At 45.7% G+C, this 20129-nt stretch overlaps 1 protein-coding gene across 1 annotated transcript in view; it reads left to right on the forward strand.

Moving 5' to 3' along the window:
- CNTNAP2 (contactin associated protein 2) overlaps nucleotides 1-20129 on the forward strand; it is a 2336063-nt gene that overhangs the window by 2288527 nt on the left and 27407 nt on the right. Inside the window, exon 23 of the mRNA XM_069588655.1 lies at nucleotides 13763-14002. Coding sequence (XP_069444756.1) covers nucleotides 13763-14002 — 240 coding nt within the window. The remainder of the gene's footprint in view (nucleotides 1-13762; nucleotides 14003-20129) is intronic.

The following is a 20129-nucleotide window of genomic DNA, read 5'->3' on the forward strand; positions in this document are numbered from 1 at the left end:
CCCAGGGCTCTTTCTGGCAACAGGGCTCCCCTCTCTTCTGTGTGTTCCTAACAGTCTCATCACCCTGGGAACTCCACCGCCCTCCACCCCAGCCCTGGTGTCTATTTCCTAACACTTTCACGTTTATACTGTCCTGTAATCTTTGTCCTTGAAGGATTTTCTTCTCTTGGGTAAGATGGCTGTAGTGGCCTCCTGGGGTGGGAATTAGAATACTAAGTGAGAACTAAGGAAGGAACCCACTTTTTATTAGTGTCAGGGAAATATAATACCTTCGTTTTTCAGATTTTCCCGATGCTTTTCCTAGCCTGTACTTCTTCTTCTTTTTTTAAAATTATTTATGTGTTTATTTGACTTCACCAGCTCTTAGTGGTGGCACAAGGGATCTAGTTCCCTGACCGGGGCGGGAACCTGGGCCCCCTGCATTTAGGAGCATGGAGTCTCAGCCGCTGGACCACCAGGGGAGTCCCTAGCCTGTGCTTCTTTATGCGGCTTCTCAGTGTGTATGAGGTCAGCACCCTTCCCTCCTCTTCCGGTTGCCCCAAATTCCCCTACTCCCCATGGAGTTAGCTTCAACTGACCGTGGGCTGGTCGTGGCTGGGATGCTCCTCAATGTATGGGAGAAGAACTAGGGAAGAAACTTAGGCGCTGACACCCACGTTCCTTATAGTGTTGGCTACAGTTCAGTAGGGCTTTCCAAAGCTTAAACACAAAGAAAAGTTTCAGCCGAAGCAGGGCGTACAGTTTGTACACAGTTTGTACATTTTGTACACAGGATTCTATTTGTGCTGCTAACACATTACGACGCAAAAACAAACACGGAGGCCTTCCTGGCGGTACAGTGGTTAAGAATCTGCCTCACTATGCAGGGGACACTGGTTCAATCCGTGGTCGGGGAAGATTCCACATGCCGCGGAGTAACTAGGCCCATCCAACCACAACTGCGGAGCCCATGTGCCCACCCTGGAGCCTGCGCTCCACGATTAGAAGCTGTGCCCAGACGCTAGAGAGTGGCCCCCGCTCAGCCACAACTAGAGAAAGCCCTCGTGCAGCAATGAAGACTCAGCCAAGAATAAATAAAATAATTTTTTAAATAATTTTTTTTAAGCAAACGTGGAATAAAACCCAATGAGTAAGAAGAAGTTCTTTCATTTCCAGCTTGTGGGACTTTCAGACCATACAAGTGTGTTCTGTTCTCCAATATCAGGTAGCTGGGCACGTAGCCTGTATTTACTGAGACTCTGAGAGGTAAAACCAGCCGGCATCTCTGGTGAACTAGAGCTCCACACGCAGCTCTGTGGTTTGACTGACGGGTACGTCCACTTTTCTGAAAGGTCTTGTCACTTTCAGCAGAGCTTGTTATTCTTTGTCCGGAAAAATCGTGCATGTCGGCAAGGCACCCCGAGGTTGCGGAAAGGGAGGGGGCACCCAGCTTTCTGTCTCATGTCTGACAACCTAAAACATTCAGGAAAAAGCGGAAACCCGTATTTCAGTGTGTGACCTCTGTGTGAAGCCAACTGTCTGTTGTTTTGGAACCAGCTAAGGGATTTTAAATGGTAAACTGAGGCATATTAAAAATTTTAAGAGTGTTTTGAGCAAAAAATTGATTTGAACCAGCAGCATTTCTGTCTAGCAGATAAAAAGCACTAAGAATCTGTATAAAGTGAAAGTCTGTTTATAGGTAGAAAGGGTGGGAACACTGAGATTATACTGGCAAAAAGACAGGTTGGTTATTTCAAACTTACTTTCCTTTAGAGAATGTCATGGGTCAGACAAACAGATTACCTAACCAGCGCTGGTCAGATGATTCCTGATGGACTGGTTTAAGATTCCACTGCTGACAGAGCCGATCCTGTGATGAAGTTTAAGTCTCGGTTTGGTGACCTGGAGCTTAGCATAATTGACTCCATGTTGGGTCTTTTGTTTTTAGCAAGGATCATATCATTCCCTTCATATTGAAATACAGTATTATATATTTTAAATTTATTTATTTTTTCACTGGAGGATAATTGCTTTACAATATTGTATTGGTTTCTGCCATAACAAGTGCATTATATTAATCAGCAATCATAGTAAGTTTGCAGTTTTCAAGCTAGATTTTAGGAATGAGGATGACAGTTTTACCCTATGTCTATATATTTATATATACATATATATCTATATATCTACATATACATAGCGACATCTCTATATATATACACATATAGATATATATATACACACATACATCTATATATCTTTACATCTATATTCTTTATATACGTAGACATAGATCTGTCTCTATATATAGATTTGTCCCCCAAAGCTGAGGGACTGTGATCAGTTTATACAAATACAAATGTAATATTCTGCAAAAGAGTACAGTAAGCTACCATTTTCACATTAAGACATCTGTTACTGACGTTTCTGGAAAAAAAAAAAAAACCTTCATTTTCTCAATCATTGGGAAAGGATTTACGAACTGAAACGTAACACAGATGATGGTAGAAGGAAATCGAAGATTCTGCTTCTGCCTGCAGATTGCCGTTTGTAATTGAGTTAGCATATGTCACAGGTCAAGGGCTGTTTAAATTACACCTGCATATCTTAGTCCTGCCTTCCTTCATAAAAGACAAAAGCATATAATAGATACAACAAAACCTCATTAGTGTCTTTCTTTCGGGGATTAATAAAATGTCAGGGTGCATAATTTATACATCAATTATGTATATGGATTTAATTCTAGTTGTTCATCTTCTGAAAGGCAGCTGGTCCGCAAGACGTCACTGATCAAAACACGTTGCCTGTAAGGACAGGAGCTGAGGCTGAACCTAGATTCCAGCATTTCAGGGCCCTGCCTAGTGTTTATGACTTAATCATGTTGGAATTGAGGAATGAGGTTTATTTGGTTTAGTGTTGCTTTTTTAGAGTAATGCTTTTGACTTTTTTGGTTGGGGTTTGGGGGGGGGGTATCTTTTTGTTTCGGTTACTTCCCATTTGTTTATTCTAGGAATAATCAATTGTGAAACCTATTCAGGTTCCCATTATTACAGCTATGGCCAAATGGGAAGCTTGGGGACACCCTCATACCCACACCAGCTACACTCTCAGGTGAAACCCAGGTGCTCAGCACTAACCCAAGGGTCCCCTTCCCACCTAGGGTGGCTGCCAGCCCCGCAGGACCTGCTCATGTTTTCAAGTCTACACCAGATGACTGCTCACCAACCTCATCCCAGCCTGATTTTCCAAGGATTATTTACATCTTCAGCCTGACAGCGATTTCAAGCCCACTTCCTACTCATTTCATTAGGACCCATATAGCCGTGCTATAGAGGGTTTATGTAACAGTGGATATTCACCTTTAGCCGAAGAGTCGGTTTAAGAGCCACACAATAGTATTTTCAGAGACCAGTGTGTTCTTAGTGAGATGGACAGATTTCCAGGTAATAGTACTTCTGGAAATGAATATAGAGTGATCTGCTGCTGCTGCAGCTAAGTCGCTTCAATTGTGTCCGACTCTGTGCGACCCCATAGACGGCAGCCCACCAGACTCCCCCATCCCTGGGATTCTCCAGGCAGGAACACTGGAGTGGGTTGCCATTTCCTTCTCCAATGCATAAAAGTGAAAAGTGAAAGTAAAGTCGCTCAGTCCTGTTCGACTCTTAGCGACCCCATGGACTGCAGCCCACCAGGCTCCTCCGTGCATGGGATTTTCCAGGCAAGAGTCCTGGAGTGGGCTGCCATCGCCTTCTCCAGTATAGTGATCTGCTGGATCTAAATTCACTACTTCCCCTTCCTCTTTCAAGGCCACGTTCCACAGCTGTTTGCCCTTGAGGCTGATGAACTCTGGCCCCCAGTGAACCTTGCTGTGCCTAAGTTTCCAGAGTGCTCGGCCCTTCCAGCACAAGCAAACTGCATGACGGACATTTCAGGTAGAGCTTCAATGTGGTCAGCAAGCAGTCCCCAGCGGATTGCTTCATGCCAAGTATAGACTGTCCGTGGGACACGGACTGAATGAGCGACGTTAGCTCTCACGGAAACTGTAAATCCAGTAGAGGCCCAAATTCAGGTTTCTGGCCCGTAAGGGTAGGGAATGAGCACGCCTGGGCCAAGTAGTTAGAGCCAGGAGCAAGATCTGAGGGGGGGCTATTTGGAGCCCCCCTTTTGAAGGGCAGGGGGACCACGGCGTTCTAAGTGGTGGAGAATCACAGCTATCAGGGAGGAAGGTGGAATTCCATCTGAAGGGAACAGAGGCCACTAATACCGAGAATCGAGGGGTCGAGGACCAATGGTATAATTTTCGCCATTTCCAGTTACATATTTTCCATTTCCATTTACCTACATTACTGTTACTTACTTAATACTTTTCTTTAAATGGACTTACCATTTTTTACTTAGTGAAAGTGAAAGTCATGTCCGACTCTTTGCGACCCCATGAACTATACAGTCCATGGAATTCTCCAGGCCAGGATACTGGAGTGGGTAGCCTATCCCTTCTCCAGCGGATCTTCCTGACCCAGGAATTGAACCTGGGTCTCCTGCATTGCAGGCGGATTCTTTAATCTACTGAGCTATCTGGAAAGCTTAAATCTGTGCTAAAAGGACTTCCCAGTTGGCACTAGTGATAAAGAGCCCACCTGCCAATGCAGGAGACATAAGAGACACAGATTCAATCCCTGGGTTGGGAAGGTCACCTGGAGGGGGGCATGGCAACCCATCCCAGTATTCCTACTTGGAGAATGCCATGGACAGAGGAGCATGGCAGGCTATGGCCCACAGGGTTGCAAAGAGTCAGACATGACTGAAGCAACTTGGCATGCATGCTAAAAGGAAAATGTTCATAATTTCCTTTGGAAATTTTATAATGCGATCATGAAATGAAATACCCGTAGTGCTTGCTCTGTGAAGTTCAATACTCTTGCCTCCAGAAGTGTCCAGTTCCTTTCTTTCTTTGTTAAAAAGGGAACATAGCAGGTATGGGTGGCATAAAATACAGTCCAGTCCCAACCGGCACCAACCTAAGACCCTATCTTTGAAGGATGGAAAGAAAATTGAGAGGAATTTAAGTTTGTCACCCTGAGATTGGATGTTATTTAACATCCACTCTGTGAGTAACCTAAAACCACCTCTGGTGCCATCACTGGGACATATTCCTCCTGAGAGGTAAGGGCAGGACTAGAGGAGGGACGATGCTTTGGGCCGATGGTACCTGCGGTCTCTGCAGAGCAAAAGGGACTGCCGTCCCGTTCTGATCCCCAAATTCTAAAAGGCTGACCCCCTCAGCCCCTGGCACTGTGAGGGGCACACAGCAGAGCCTTAGCAAAAACCTTGCTAAGGTCTCATCAGCCTTCTAAGATCCCTTGGCTCTGTTTCATAAAAAGTAAGACATTAAGTTAATGGTGATATTTCGTGTTTCATAATATCACATCCCCCCAAGAAAAGAATTTTGATAGAAAATCCTAAAACGTGTAAAACCCAACAAAAATCAGCTGGTGAATAGATCCCATGGGATACTCAAGAAGCCTATATAGATGCGTTTTGAATCGTCTTAAAGGGAAATGAGAAATGTCTTTGTGAGTTGGATCGGAATGTGTGTCCCGTCGCTGAGGAGGCTCCCGGGTGCCCTCCAGGTCCTTGCACAGTCGGGTCCTCGACCAGGCTGGCTTCCTTCTCCCCGCATTTCTTGCTCCTCAAGTGCCCTTTCCTCTTCTCATTTCTCGAACACCCCTGCCTGTCACTCGGTATTCAGCAACCGGGTAAGAAAGAGTCTGGAAAGCATGCTAATGCCTTGCGGTGTAATTGCTGCACCCTCCTTAAAAGTATTGTCAAGAGCATTTCACTTTAAGGTTTCACCCAGAATTGCATCTGTATTTTAAATGGGCTATTTTCTATAACCCATATCACCATGAATACAAGACATTGAAATACTAATGACAGCTTGAGAACTTAATTTCAGGAGTGACTGCATTTGTGAAATTTGCATGCTTTGAGCAGGTTTCCCCCAGATTAGCCTCAGCTAAGACATCTCCACACAGAAGGTAACTTCTTAGAGTAAATCGTATTTTAATATTTGGTTTCACTAGAACCCCAGTGCAATCAATTTCACAGATTAACGTAATTTAGTTTTAATGAGCTCAAAGGCACTAAAGTGATAGTGTTGTCATTTCTTAGATGTCCTTAAGTATAGATTTTTATCCCAGACAAGTGTTTACAGAACTTGCTGGTGCTTTAACTGATGCTGGAAAGGCTCTGCATCAGTTCACAGCATTTTGAAAAATCTTTGTTATTGGCCCACTCACTACTGAAACAATGGTCTTAAAGGAGTCTCTAATAGCCATTTAAATTTTTCAAAAACGAAACCTCACTGTTTCTTATGAAGAGTCCCTCAATAGAAATGCCCCAAATCCAAATGAATATAAAACTCCATAATATAGTCTTTTTCAGAGAGAAATTGAGAATATGAAACGTGTGACTTCTCTGCTTTTTTGTATGAAGCATAAATGTTCATTCATTGACAAAACCTTAATTTCTCCAAGCCTTAGTTTCCCCATCTGTGTTGTTGTTGCTCAGTTGTGTCCAACTCTTTGCGACCCCATGGACTGCAGCACGCCAGGCCTCCCTGTCCATCACCAACTCCTGGAGCTTGCTCAAACTCATGTCCATCAAGTTGGTGATGCCATCCAACCATCTCATCCTCTGTCGTCCCCTTCTCCTCCTGCCTTCAGTCTTTCCCAGCATCAGGGTCTTTTCCAATGAGTCAGTTCTTCGCATCAGGTGGCCAAAGTATTGGAGTTTCAGCTTCATCATCAGTCCTTCCAATGAACATTCAGGATTGATTTCCTTTAGGACTGATTTCTTTAGGATGGACTGGCTTGATCTCCTTGCTCTCCAAGGAACTCTCAAGAGTCTCCTCCAACACCACAGTTCGAAACCATCCCATCTGTGAAGTGGGGATAATCCTGTAAGGCTCACAGAGTTGTTAGAAAACAGTGGAATACTGCATTAAAAGCAGTAAACAGGGACTTGCCTGGTGGCCCAGTGGCTAAGACCCCGTGCTCCTACGGCAGTGGGCCTGGGCTTCGATCCCTGGTCAGGGAACTAGACCCCACATGCCTCAACTAGAGATCCCTTGTGCCGCAACTAAGACCTGTTGTAGCGAAATAAATGAATAATTTTTTAGAGTACTCAACACAGCACCTCACACATGTACCAAGTCTGGTTTCTAGTGGAAGCTCTTGCTGTCATTACATGGTCCAGAGCTGGAACCATCTGGCCCCGAAGAGACAAGAGCGTCCGTTGCACTCGTGAACCCCAGGGGAACGGGTCTCAGCCAAGGGTCTTTAGAAGCACATCCAGACACTGTCCAGGTTTGAAAGTATTGGTTCTGCTTTCCTGGGTGTCAGAGCCCTTGTCTTTGTGACCCAGCTGCCTTTTAGGGAAAGAACATCAGCTGAAACCCTGGGGATTTTCCCCAAGAGAGAGAAAGCACAGACGGGGAAAAGCTAAAGCCTGGCCCCTAGAGCCCCCACCGCCCTCTGTTCCCCTGGTTCCTGGTCGTCATCATGACCCCCTGCCTTGGGCTCCCCTCTGGCCATCTGCCTTGTGTCACTTATCCCTCTTTTGAGGTCAGAAGGAAACGGGAGGGCAGCTGTTGAAGAAGTGGGGGCCCCACAGTAAATTGGGAACTGTCAGGTGTATACAGCTGTGAGACTACTCATTTTCTGCAGAGTGATCAGAAGCTTGCCCTTTCTAAAAAAAAAAAAAAAATATATATATATATATATATATATATATATATATATATTTACCATCTGAGCCACCAGGGAAGTCCATATATATATATGTGTGTATATATATATATGTGTGTATATATATATATATATATATATATATATATATATTTGACTGCACGGCTCTTATAGTTTTGGCATGTGGGTATCTTCTCTAACCAGGGATCGATCCCAGGCTCCCTGCCTTGGGAGGGAGGAATCTTAGGCACTGGACCACCAAAAGTCCCAAGCCTGTCCATCTTTAAGTTTAGGAAACTGTGTGAAGGACCGTATGAAAGGTACCCAGGATCAGCTGAGCAAAGACAAGAGGATGCTGGTGAAGAACGGGGCACTTTATCCACAGCGTAGCTCTGCCTTGGCCCTACTGCAAAGAGAAGAACCCCTGTCTTTGCCCAGGGTGTTTGCAGACCTGCTCAGAGCAGTGACTATGCTCCCCTAAAATTATCTTTCTAATCTAATATCTAATGTGGTTCCCACCACGATCCCCTGCAGCTTAAATATCATTGAGTTTCTTACTGAAATACAAGCATCTTAACACGATCTTCAAGGTTTTTCCCAATCTGGCCTTGAGCTCTGACCTCATATGAGGCCTCTAGGTCCCAGAACCAAAACCTCACAAAAGACTCAACCTGGAGTTCTCTTTCCTTTCATTCTTGAAACCTAGTTCTACAAAAGATAAAAAGCATTCACCAATGCTTGTGGAGAAGTTGGTGGGAATGGGGGATTGTTTAGTCAGTATGAAAAATAGTGCAGAGGTTTCTCAAAAAGTTAAACATGGAACTACCATGGGATCCAGCAATTCTGCCTTTGGGTATGTTCACTAAAGAATTAAAATCAAGATCTTACAGATATCTGCACTCCCATGTTCGTAGCAGTACTATTCACAATAGCCAAGGCCTGGAAGCAACCTAAATGTCCATTGACAGAGGACCAGATAAAGAAAATAAAATATAGAGTGAAGTATTATTCAGCCTTCACAAAGAAGGAAATCCTGCCATTTGCTACCACATGGATGAACTTGGAAAATGTTATGCCAAGTGAAATAAACTAGACACAGAAGAATAAATCCTGCATGATTCCACTTATATAAGGCACCTGAAATAGTCAGTCACAGAAGCCAAGAGTGGAATCATGGTTTCCAGGGGCTGGGATGGGGGCGGTTGGATCAGGAGATGTTGGTCAAAGGTGCATACTTTTACTTATGCAAGAAGGAGAGTGCCTGTAAGTTTAACAAGATTGTGTTGTATACATAAACATTTGTTAAGAGGGAAGATTTTATGTTAAGTGTTCTTATCAGCAAAAACAAAACCCCAAAACCGCCTTGGTTGCAGAGTTACTCCTCCTGCAGTGCTTTCCAGAACCCCGTGCAGACCTGCGTCCCTGGCTTACCCTGTGTGCGCTCAGTCGCTCAGACGTGTCCAGCTCTTTGTGACCCCGTGGACTGCAGCCCACCAGACTTCTCTGTCCATGGGATTTCCCAGGCAAGATACTGGAGTGGGTACCATATACTCCTCCAGGGGATAGACTTTAATCATTTCACCAAGCACAAAATTTGCTCAGAACATTGTAGAGATTGAAGCCCGGGGCTCTGCCTGGCCTCAGCAGGGGGTGGATCTTAAGCCTCATTATCTCACATATCTCAGATAGCAATGCTCCCTCCTCCAAGGGTATTTCTAGGAATTAAATGTCCAATTTGCATGGGACATTGAGCACATTTTAAGGGTTCAACAAATACTGACTCTTGTTACTGGACAGCTTGTGTTCACAAGTCGAGTTAGCGGGTTGTATGCTTCTTCCCCAGCAAGGCTGTGGGCTACCCAGGGTGCATGCGTGCATGCTAAGTTGCTCAGTTGTGTCCAACTCTCTGAGACCCCATGGACTGTAGCCCACCAGGCTCCTCTGTCCACGGGATTCTCCAGACAGGAATCCTGGAGTGGGTTGCCATACCCTCCTCCACTTCCCAGGTGGCGCTAGTGGTAAAGAACCCACCTGCCAATACAAGATATGTAAGAGACGTGGGTTTGATCCCTGGGTGGGGAATATCCCCTGGAGGAGGGCTGCTTAGGGTGAATCCTTGTATTTGTCACCTTCCTGCTTCTGCTCCACACGGCCAATACCTGTGATGAAGTGAGTTGAATGAAACTGACCTGAAGTACCACAAGATGGCAGTAGCCACCAGAATCTTCCTTCTGGAGCGCTACTCCAAAGCTGGACAGGCCAAAGTGACCCTCCTTTAACTGGCAGGAAGCAGCTGATGGAGCTGAGGTCGTTCCCAGCTTCCTGCCACCATTGGCTATTTATTCTGGTGCCACCGCCACGGATGAAGCCAGAGAAATAGCAGGGAGCTGAGCTCCTCCTCCCTACCCTGGGATCACAGTCCTCGCAGGGCTCCTTGATGTGGGGATGCTCCAGGGGAAGGCAGATCGCTGAAGGGAGGATGTGAGTGTTCATCACTCCGTCGTGTCCAACTCTTTGCGACACCATGGACTGTAGCCCGCCAGCCTCCTCTGTCCATGGGATTCTCCAGGCAAAAATACTGGAGTGGGTGGCCATTCCCTTCTCCAGGGCATCTTCCCCACCCAGGAGTCAAACCCAGGTCCCATGCATCGCAAGCAGATTCTTTACCATCTGAGCCAATGTGGAGGGAGGGGGCGAAAACCAAATACCAGAAATGTCTGCCTGGAAGGCAAGTTGGTGAACCCAGAACAAGGAATTCTGACAATAGAAGATAGGAGATGAAGAATGGATCGCCGTGTAGCCTGCAAGCAAGCCTTGAGGAAAAGGCAGGGCAGGAAAAGGGGAACAAGCCAGCACAGGTGTCAGTGGGACCAGAGCCTCTTCCTGGTCATCAGAGGAACCCTCAGGACATCCTGATGGCAGGATCTTTGTACACAGTGGCGGCTGCACCCTGCCTCTCCATCTTAAATGGAATGTGCTTTAGCTCAGAGTCACAGACTGAAATTTGCAGCGGGAGGAAAATATGGAGAATCATTCATTAAAATTTCTTTATGTGCTTGTCTAAGTGAGACCCTATTAGCATCCCCAGAATTGCTGTCTTCATCATCGTCGCCCTTGTTGTCATTTCCTCTACTGATCGAAATTTACATGGGACTAGTGCAGTCAGTCAATACACTGATTTTTTAATGTGATGAATAATCAATACATTCATTTCTTATGCCCTCAAGGTCTGAAAGCTCCCTTCACCACTGATTTATTCTTTAATTAATGGAGAAGTAAATTTTTTTACAAGACCATTTCACCTGTATGCATTCCCCCATTAGAAACATCACCTGCTCTGAACCCAGCTTTTTAAAGAAGTGTCTAGCTCCTGATTTCCAAAGTCTTTATTTTCCACAGTTCAAGTGCAAGGGTGAATAGCTCACCTCCTTGTCCTTGTGTTTAAAAGGTCAGTATCATGTTAGCATAGTCTCCCACCTGGATACAAGCTCTGTGCTCTTCTCTGGAGAGCTGGTTGCCCCCCACCACCCCCCCCCACCCCCCAGAATTGCAGCCCTGCATCATCATTGCCCCAGAGCAGTTCTCCTGGGTTCCTTTCCCCTCCTGCTCTCCACCCGGGTGCCCTTTCCCAATAAAATCTCTTGCTTTGTCAGCACATGTGTCTCCTCGGACAATTCATTTCCAAGTGTTAGACAAGAGCCCAGTTTCGGGCCCTGGGAGGGGTCCACCTTCCTGCAACAAATGACTTCTCTGGCAGGGACTCTTCTTTGCTGAGACTGACATCCTGACCACTCGGGGTACTCAGGGGCCAGCTTGCCTGCCAATGGACCAGACCCAGCAGCCACAACTGGGACCCTTTTGTCCCTGGTCTCCTCCTGACATGGACAACTGGCCAGAGTGCCCTGACCAGTAAGGAACAAGAGACTTTACTGACCTCTCTCCCCTTTCCTCTCCTTAACCCATCCTATCCTTCCCTGTTTTTCTAGTCCCCCAGTCCTGGATGCAGGAATCTGGTCAAATGGCCCTCAGCCTGAGCTGAGGACTGGAGACTGATCACCTCCTCTTGGCAGAGAACTCAAATTCTGGTTCTGGTCTGGGCTGATTTCTGGTAGGGCTGAGTTCCAGTCCTCCCTTCTCTGGAGGCCCAAGGAAAAGTCCCATAATGCCTGGGTATCTGTAGGTGGCAGGAGACTATAAGGCCACCCCTTTCACCCACCGTCTCCTACCTCCTCCCCCTTCTTCTTTCAACCTGGCTTCCTTTCCTCCCTTGAAATCTTTGATGTTAGTACTTGGATTCTTGTATTTAAGGGCTTCCCTTGTGGTGCAGAGGTTAAAGCGTCTGCCTGCAATGTGGGAGACCTGGTTTCGATCCCTGGGTCGGGAAGATCCCCTGGAGAATGAAATGGCAACCCACTCCAGCATTCTTGCCTGGAGAATCCCATGGATGGAGGAGCTTGGTGGGCTAGAGTCCACGGGTCGCAAGGAGTCGGACACGACTGAGTGGCTTCACTTTGACTTATCATGATTGCCCATAGTTCAGCTGTGGTTCTCAGACCTTAGCAATATCAGGATCACCTGGAGAGCATGCTGACGTGCACAGGGCTGGGCCCCACCCCCTGCAGCTCTAATACCTTCCAAGGTGATGCTAATGGTGCTGGTCCAGGAACCACACTGATAAGAACCATGGGGTAGGAGGGTCTAGGACTCCTTCAACCCTCCTTCTGCTTGGTAGGTTCTAGAATCCAGGGCCATGGTCAAGAAGACACTTGCTTTTGCTTAACTGGTGTGATGCGTGTGTGTGTGAGTGCTTAGTCGCTCAGTTGTATCCGACTCTTTGCGCCCCCATGGACTGTAGCCGGCCAGGCTCCTCTGTCCGTGGAATTCTCCAGGCAAGAATACTGGAGTGGGTTGCTATTCCCATCTCCAGGGGATCTCTCTGACCCAGGTATCAAACCTGCGTCTCCTGCATTGCAGGCAGATTCTTTACCGTCTGAGCCACCAGGGAAGCCCGTGTGACTTATTTTTCTTTCTTTCTTTCTTTGGCTACACTAGGTTTTAGTTGTGGCATGTGGGATCTAGTTCCCTGACCAGGGGTTGAACCGAAGTCCCCTGCATTGGGAGTCAGAGTCTTAGCTACTGGCCCGCCAGGGAAGTCCCAGTGTGTGTTTATATTAATTCAAACAGTACTTTGGAAATGCCCCCACCCAGACTCACCCCTGGTTTGAATATTAGTGTAGGAGAAAAGGCTAAACTTACCGGTTTAGGGGAGGTGATGATTCTTAAATGAGTTTGTATGTTTGTGATTGAATTAGGAAACTTTCCTGACTCCCAAAATGCCCTTCCCACACTAGCTGGGATTCTGGAAGCCTCAGAATTCCCAGAGGACTGGATTCTAAAGAGAGGAAATCCTGATTATAGGCTGTATGTGCGTGTTAGTTGCTCAGTCGTGTCCGACTGACTCTTTGCAACCCCAGGGACTGTAGCTCGCCAAGCTCTGTCCATGGGATTCTCCAGGCAGGAACACTAGAGAGGGTTACTATTCCCTTCTCCGGGATTATAGCCTGTAGGAATCATTTTTTCTTTCTTTCTCTTTTTTTAAAAAAAGAATTCTAAAGAAGAAAATAAGAGGCACAAAAGGAAACCTTAATCTACCAGGAGGTCTGGGAAGGATATATGAGAGTCACTGAAGCATCAGAAAAGAGGTGAAAAGTCAGTCAGAGCCAAGTGAGTGTTGTTAGTTTCAGCAACATCTCAAGTGGCTCCAGCTCCTTCCAAGGTAATTAGGAATGTATTTTATTTTAGCAGGTGTAGCTTAGCCTTCTTACCACGTTCTCCAGTGACAGAGAAGGTCCTTTTAACATGAAGTCTTTGGCCCTAAAGCCTTATCAAGTCATTAATGTTTCATCTGAAAGAACATAGTATCTTAAACTGAAAGCCAAGAGTAAGATTTGGACGCAAATGTTCAAAGCCGAGAGTATACTACAACTCTGATCTAGTGAGTGTACACGATCTTTACTTTCTCTCTCTTTGTCTTTTAGAAACAGGGAAGATCGACCAAGAGATCCACAAGTACAACACCCCGGGATTCACTGGCTGCCTCTCCAGAGTCCAGTTCAACCAAATCGCCCCTCTCAAGGCTGCCCTGAGGCAGACCAACGCCTCAGCTCACGTGCACGTCCAGGGCGAGCTGGTGGAATCCAACTGCGGGGCCTCCCCGCTCACCTTGTCACCCATGTCGTCTGCCACCGACCCCTGGCACTTGGACCACCTGGATTCAGGTAAAGTCCAAAGCCCTGTCTTGGGTAGAATGCTTTATTTCTTAAGCCTCAGTTTTCTCATCTGTAAAATGGGGATTAATAACAGAACATTGCTGGTGACAAACATGTGAACATAGTGCTTAGCACTTCCAGGGCTCAAAACGTACCACTGTATTCTTACTCCAGGCCAGAAGTAAATAAATTGAAGGGAAGGAATATTGTATTATTGACTCTTCTGCATTTAAGTGAAATAATGAGATGCCTAAATGGATGTCTTTAACGTGACTGTCTGATGATCTGATCGAATCACTTCCTTGCTTCTGCCTTTGTGATTCAGCTGCCTTGCAGCCCCGCCATCCACATTCAAATATCAAAAGATTACCTGAAATTGTCAGGTTCCTCTCCCAACAGTGTATTTATACACACAACCCTGGAGCCTTCCAGGCTTTAGAGGTGTACATAGGCTGAGAAAGCTCAGTGGATTTTTACCACTTCTGCAGGTAACAATACTGGTCATTTTAAAGCATAGCTGTAAAATGAAGAGATGCAGCGGTTGGCTGCAAAATTAATTGGATCCAAATTCAGTGACCACATGACCCTGAGTGATGGGGAGCCCGTGGGTCCCCCTCCTTGCCCTACCCAGATGGTCAGGCTGCTTGAGTAAGCGCTCCAAGTCTCTGCCCTAAGGTATGAAGTGGACAAGATCTCTGAGACACCTCCAGACCTACTGATGAGTCTCCAAAGTGACTCACTTTGACTGACTTTGCTGATGCCCAAGACAGAAAGGGGCGAGGCAGGGGCGGGAGGTCTGGGGTCTGATACCGTCACTGCCTCTGCCCAGCGGGTGTCTAAACCTCATTCCTCAGTTTCCCCACATCTGAAATGAAGACCTAACTTAGAGAATTCCTTGCAAGATGATGGATTTAAAACACTTGGCAGAGCGAGCCATCGGCATGGAGCAAACCAGACAGAAGTTTAGCTGCAATAACAGTAACAGAGTGGTTGCTATTATTGTATTAGACACAACTGGCTATGATGTGTGAACATCCAGTCAAGGCTCTCTAGTCCTCCCCGACCCTAACTCCTGATTTGTAACAGTGCATCATGGAAACATCGTGTGTTTGATTGCTTATACGTATTTCACCCCCAAACACAGTTATTTACCAGCTCCCAGGAACCTCTTGTCATCATGAATTCTTGCCAGGATTTGCCTGCTATGCGCTGTGAAGCTTCAAAAAGAAGCCAGAATTGCCCCATTGTCAAAATAGACAGACTAAACAGTCCTCTTTGTTCCTCACACATGGGTTCCAATACCATGGAGAGGGTGCTGTGTGCCAGGAGTAAAAAGAATTCCCTTCTACGAGTATTGCTAGGATGGCACGGCGGCTGGCTTTTCCTCATGGGCTGGCTTGAACAAAGGAAAGCACTCTTGGTACTGAAAGAAGAAAAGCAGTGAAGATATGAGGTGGGACAGGGCCTTCTCAGGGCTGCGGGGGACAGAGACTTCTCAGATTCTTCCAAACGCCCGGGTGGGTGGAGACAAGGCCTACGCTGTGAAATAGGCAGGTTCCTATTGCTGTTACAGCTTCTCACTGCTTGAGACCATCAGCGCGTGTGTGTGGTCTCGGTCGGCTGCCAAGAAATCAGTTTCAATGAGCTTCTAGACGCTCCTTTGGTCCAATGGGAGTTTGTATTCATTCTTGCCTTAATTAGCAAACTATTTGCTGGATGGTCTGTGAGATCCAGTCGTAAAAGCCAAAGTTTGAGCTGTTTGCTTTTCATGTTTATTTATTTGGTGGCACACGGGGTCTTTAGTTGTGGCATGTGGGAACTGGTTCCCTGACCAGGGATCGAACCCGGGCCCCCTGCATTGGGAATGCAGTCTTAGCCACTGGGCCACCAGGGAAGTCCCAAGTTCATTTATTTTTTTAAAAATCATGCTTTATACATGACACTTTCCTTCTTCTGATTGATGTAGTAATGTGTATAGGGAACATTTCAGTGTTCAAATTGGAAGTCTATAACCCAGGTATTACGGTGGCCTGACCTATATAACATAAGGTCCATTTGCAAAAATTTTCTGTTTGTACTTGGGCAGAAAGTTCTTACCTGGTGTTTACCATTTGCTATATCAGTCTCATCATCATAGTTTATTCCATAATTGGAATTCCAGGTTAATTTCCAAAATGGGTAAATGCTTATAAAGAAATGTGTGTCTCCGTCTCACAAACTTTACAAAGAGAACAGAAAACCACTTATGAGATATGACAGAAGGCTTGTTTAGATGACTTTTTTTTCTTTTAGGTAAGTGGGAAAAAGAGAGAATGGGGGTTAGGGGCTGGACAGGGGGCAGAGAAAGAAATAGATATAAGGGAAGATTATTTAAGGCTTAGTGTCTAGGAGGACAAACTTTTCCTCTACACATGTCTTCATAGAGAAACAGAAGGTGGGGGAGACCTCTAGAAAGAGCAAATGGGCTTCTAAAGGAAAAACAGGAGATAAAGTTTGTGATAATGTTTGTTCATGCCGGCGTGAATGGTCTTTGTCCTTTTCAAGGCCATCAAACGCCCCCTGGAAAGGGTGGTTTCGGGTAGCTTTGCTCTTGGCCTCCTTCCTGGGACTTAAAGCTCCCAGAAAAGGAGATTTATGGTCTCATTCTATTTGTAGTCGGATATGGGAAGTTCCCAAAAGATTTCTTTCTGCATCTGTCCAATCCCAAATATCCTTGGCTTAAAATAATCTTCATACCAACTCTGGGGTTCTTAGTAGGTCCCCACATCAGCAATTGCAGCCTAGTTCTTGTGAGCCTAAGTTCATCACTCTGAATTCTGATTCCGGGGTTTTGCTTTTCTGGATAATCTTTCTTGTATGACTCAGGAGACTCGCTATCAGACATTCAGAAACAAATAACAGTGTGTACACAAAGATGCCGTTTCTCGCTGTAAATCGTGTGTTACTTGCAGCTGTGCAGGTACCGGACGGGACGAGCTCCTTAGTCCTGGTTTGCCTAGAGGACATTTGGAAGGAGATCTGTGTGATCTGGTGCCTTGAAAAGTGTGGTCCTCACCAGTGGTGTGAGTATCACCTGGAAGCCTGTTAGAAATGCAGAGCCAGGCCCTTCCCCAGACCCACTGAACCGGCACCTACATTTTAGCTGGATTCCCCTGACTCATGTGCACAACAAAGTCGAAAGCACTCACCTCTATCTCAAATGCATTTTCACATCACCTGGGGAGCTTTTAAAACTCCCGATTTCCAGGCTGCACCCCTGACCAATTAAATCAGATACTTTAGGGGTAAGATACAGATGGCCAGAGATGTAAAACCTCCCCCAGGTGATTCTAATGTGTAGCAAGATGGAGAATCACTCAATCACTAAATAAGAGGGCTCAGTAATGGCCTCCTTGGCAAACCTTTCAAAGTGAGGTTACCAAAAGAAAAGAACAGTGAATACCCAGAAACAAGTTTATGAAAAACAATGAAGCCTTCGGTGGTGAAATCCCAAACTGAAAGGCTATGGCAGTGAGCTTGCCAAAGATTGGGCTCCTCTGACCATTGAACAAGAAAGCTCATGGGGACTGAGTTTTTACCCGATACTTGAGGAAAACTAGTCTGCTTACTGGCAACTGGAAAAACACACTTGGAACAAACAAACAAGAAATCCATAGTGTGGGGTCAGACGCAAGGCCTCCCATGAAAATGCATCTTTATAGAAGGAGCTTCAATTGGAGGAAGATGCCAAATTATTATTCAGTTTTTTTAAATCAGTTGGCAAGCTTACTTTGGAAGGATATCAGGGGGAGAAATGCTGCTTTAAAATGAAGTATGAGCATTTATTTTAAAATAAAGCATGCCCCTTTCTGTGAAGATAGGGTGTCTGTGTCTTTATGACCAGCTTCATGACCAACTGGGGCTTCCCTGGTGGCTCAGATGGTAAAGAATCTGCCTGCAATGCAGGAGACTTGGGTTCGATCCCTGGGTCAGGAAGATCCCCTGGAAAAAAGGAATGGCAACCCACTCCAGTATTCTTGCCTGGAGAATTCCATGGACAAAGCCTGGTGGGCGACAGTCCATGAGGCCCCAAATTGCTGGATAGGACTGAGCAACTAACAACCCAGTGAACAACTAAGGGCCCTTCACTTCATGTCACACAGGAGTATTTGCTTTGCAGAGACCTGGAAACTAGAATTCCAGACATCTATCCTTTGGTCTTAGGTTCTTTCTGCTCCCTTGTATTTCTTTCTTATATCTTAGATGATATCAAATGATAAAGGCAAAGAATGGATTCCAAGGTATGCTGGCTTCATGTAATAAGATTCTTGTTCTCTCTGGAACACTACTGAGGTACTCATTGCCTCTCTAACACCTGGTAGGCTCTGTCACTGATTTTTAAAGTGAGGAACATGCACGGTTGGTCAGGCTGTGCACTGCACAACTACAAAGGATGCTGTTTGCATTGTAGCCTGTGGCTCCTGGAGCAGTGCTACCTGTTGGCCTTCATAGGCGCTCACCAGATCATTATGGGAAGAAAGTGGGTATATCATCACGTGGCATAATATAAAGTTATTTCCTTTTCATCTCGTTTTCAGTCCTTCTAATTTTGTTAAAGAGAGAGTCTCTGTTTGGTTCTGGTATGCCTTTAACAGCTCTCTCACCCACACTATTCACCCTTTAATAAAGAGCAGGCTTCTGTTTAGAGCCTTGACTGGCTGTATAAGTACTCAGTAGGGTTATAAAGGTTTATCACTGCATTTGTTTAAATAAGAAATCAGGTCAATTTAATGAGAATAAGTAAATAATAATTAGGTTTTACATGTATATGACGAAAAACATGATTCCCGTGTGCATGGAGTTTGGCAAGCGCTGGGTGGAATGTCAGGGTGATCGTAAACACAAGGCCTGGAGCTGTGAGACTGCATTTTTTTATAGGGGGAAATGGTAAAATTATGTTGATTTCTTAAACCAATTCCATTCTATTAGAAACGACCAGTCAGTTCTTTTTCTGCCTAATTTTTTCCGCCTTTGGATAATAGGTACAGCCTGTTTCTAAACCACAGCATTCTGGTCCTTTCAGTTACAAGGCAGAAAACGCAACCCCGGACCCTGAGTTCTGGTTCACTTACAGGCTGCAGAACCCCAGACAGTAGCTGTGACTCAGCTGTCAGAACCGTGGGCTCTGTTTTTTCTGTCAGATTCTTGCCTGGAGAATCCCAGGGACAGAGGAGCCTGGTGGGCTCCCGTCTATGGGGTCACCCAGAGTCGGACACGACTGAAATGACTTAGCAGCAGCAGTAGCAGCAGATTCAGGAAAGCTTATTTCCTTGGAATGGCAAGAAGTTACCAGCAGTAAGATGACTACAGATGGCAATGCACGTCTGTAAAATATAAAAACAAAACAAACAGAAAAAATAATCTGATGCCACAAATGTCTGCACTAAGGAACAGCTCCAAACTGTATACCAGCTGTTTTATGAGGCATTGATATTAAGTCTTAGGGTTGTTTTTTTTTTTCAATCACATTCATGATATTGAATACAGAATACATAGACCAAAGGCCACATCATAGGATTTTATTTAAATAATATTAAGCCTGGCAAGGCCCTTTAAGATGTCATTTCATTTCCCCAGGAATCTTCCATATGTTGCTGTCGTTCAGTCGCTAAGTCATGTCCAACTCTGCAACCCCATGGGCTGCAGCGTGCCAGGCTCCTCTGTCCTCCACTGTCTCCTGGAGTTTGCTCAAATTCATGTCCATTGTGTCGGTGATGCCTTCCAACCATTTCATCCTCTGCCACCCACTTCTCCTGCCCTCAGTCTTTCCCCGCATCAGGGTCTTCTAGTGAGTCAGTTGTTCACATCAGGTGGCCAAAGTATTGGAGCTTCATTCAGCATAAAGTGTCTAGTATAAAGATTATTATAAGGAGTTACTGGAACCTTGAGTTTCTGGCTCCCCGCCTAAAGCTAATCTGCGTCTGATGCTGATTCCTGCTGTGGACCAGGAATTCTCACAGCCCCTCTGAGACGGGAGTGGGCAGAAGCACTGAGTAGAAAATAGTCCTCTGAGAACTGTCAGGAATTCAGGAATCCAGACCCAAACCTGTCCCATCGAGTCACACAGGTTCACAGAGCAGTTGGAAAAACCAGCTCT

Source organism: Ovis canadensis, chromosome 4 (assembly GCF_042477335.2).
Source record: "Ovis canadensis isolate MfBH-ARS-UI-01 breed Bighorn chromosome 4, ARS-UI_OviCan_v2, whole genome shotgun sequence".
In the NCBI taxonomy this organism is placed as follows: Eukaryota; Metazoa; Chordata; class Mammalia; order Artiodactyla; family Bovidae; genus Ovis; species Ovis canadensis.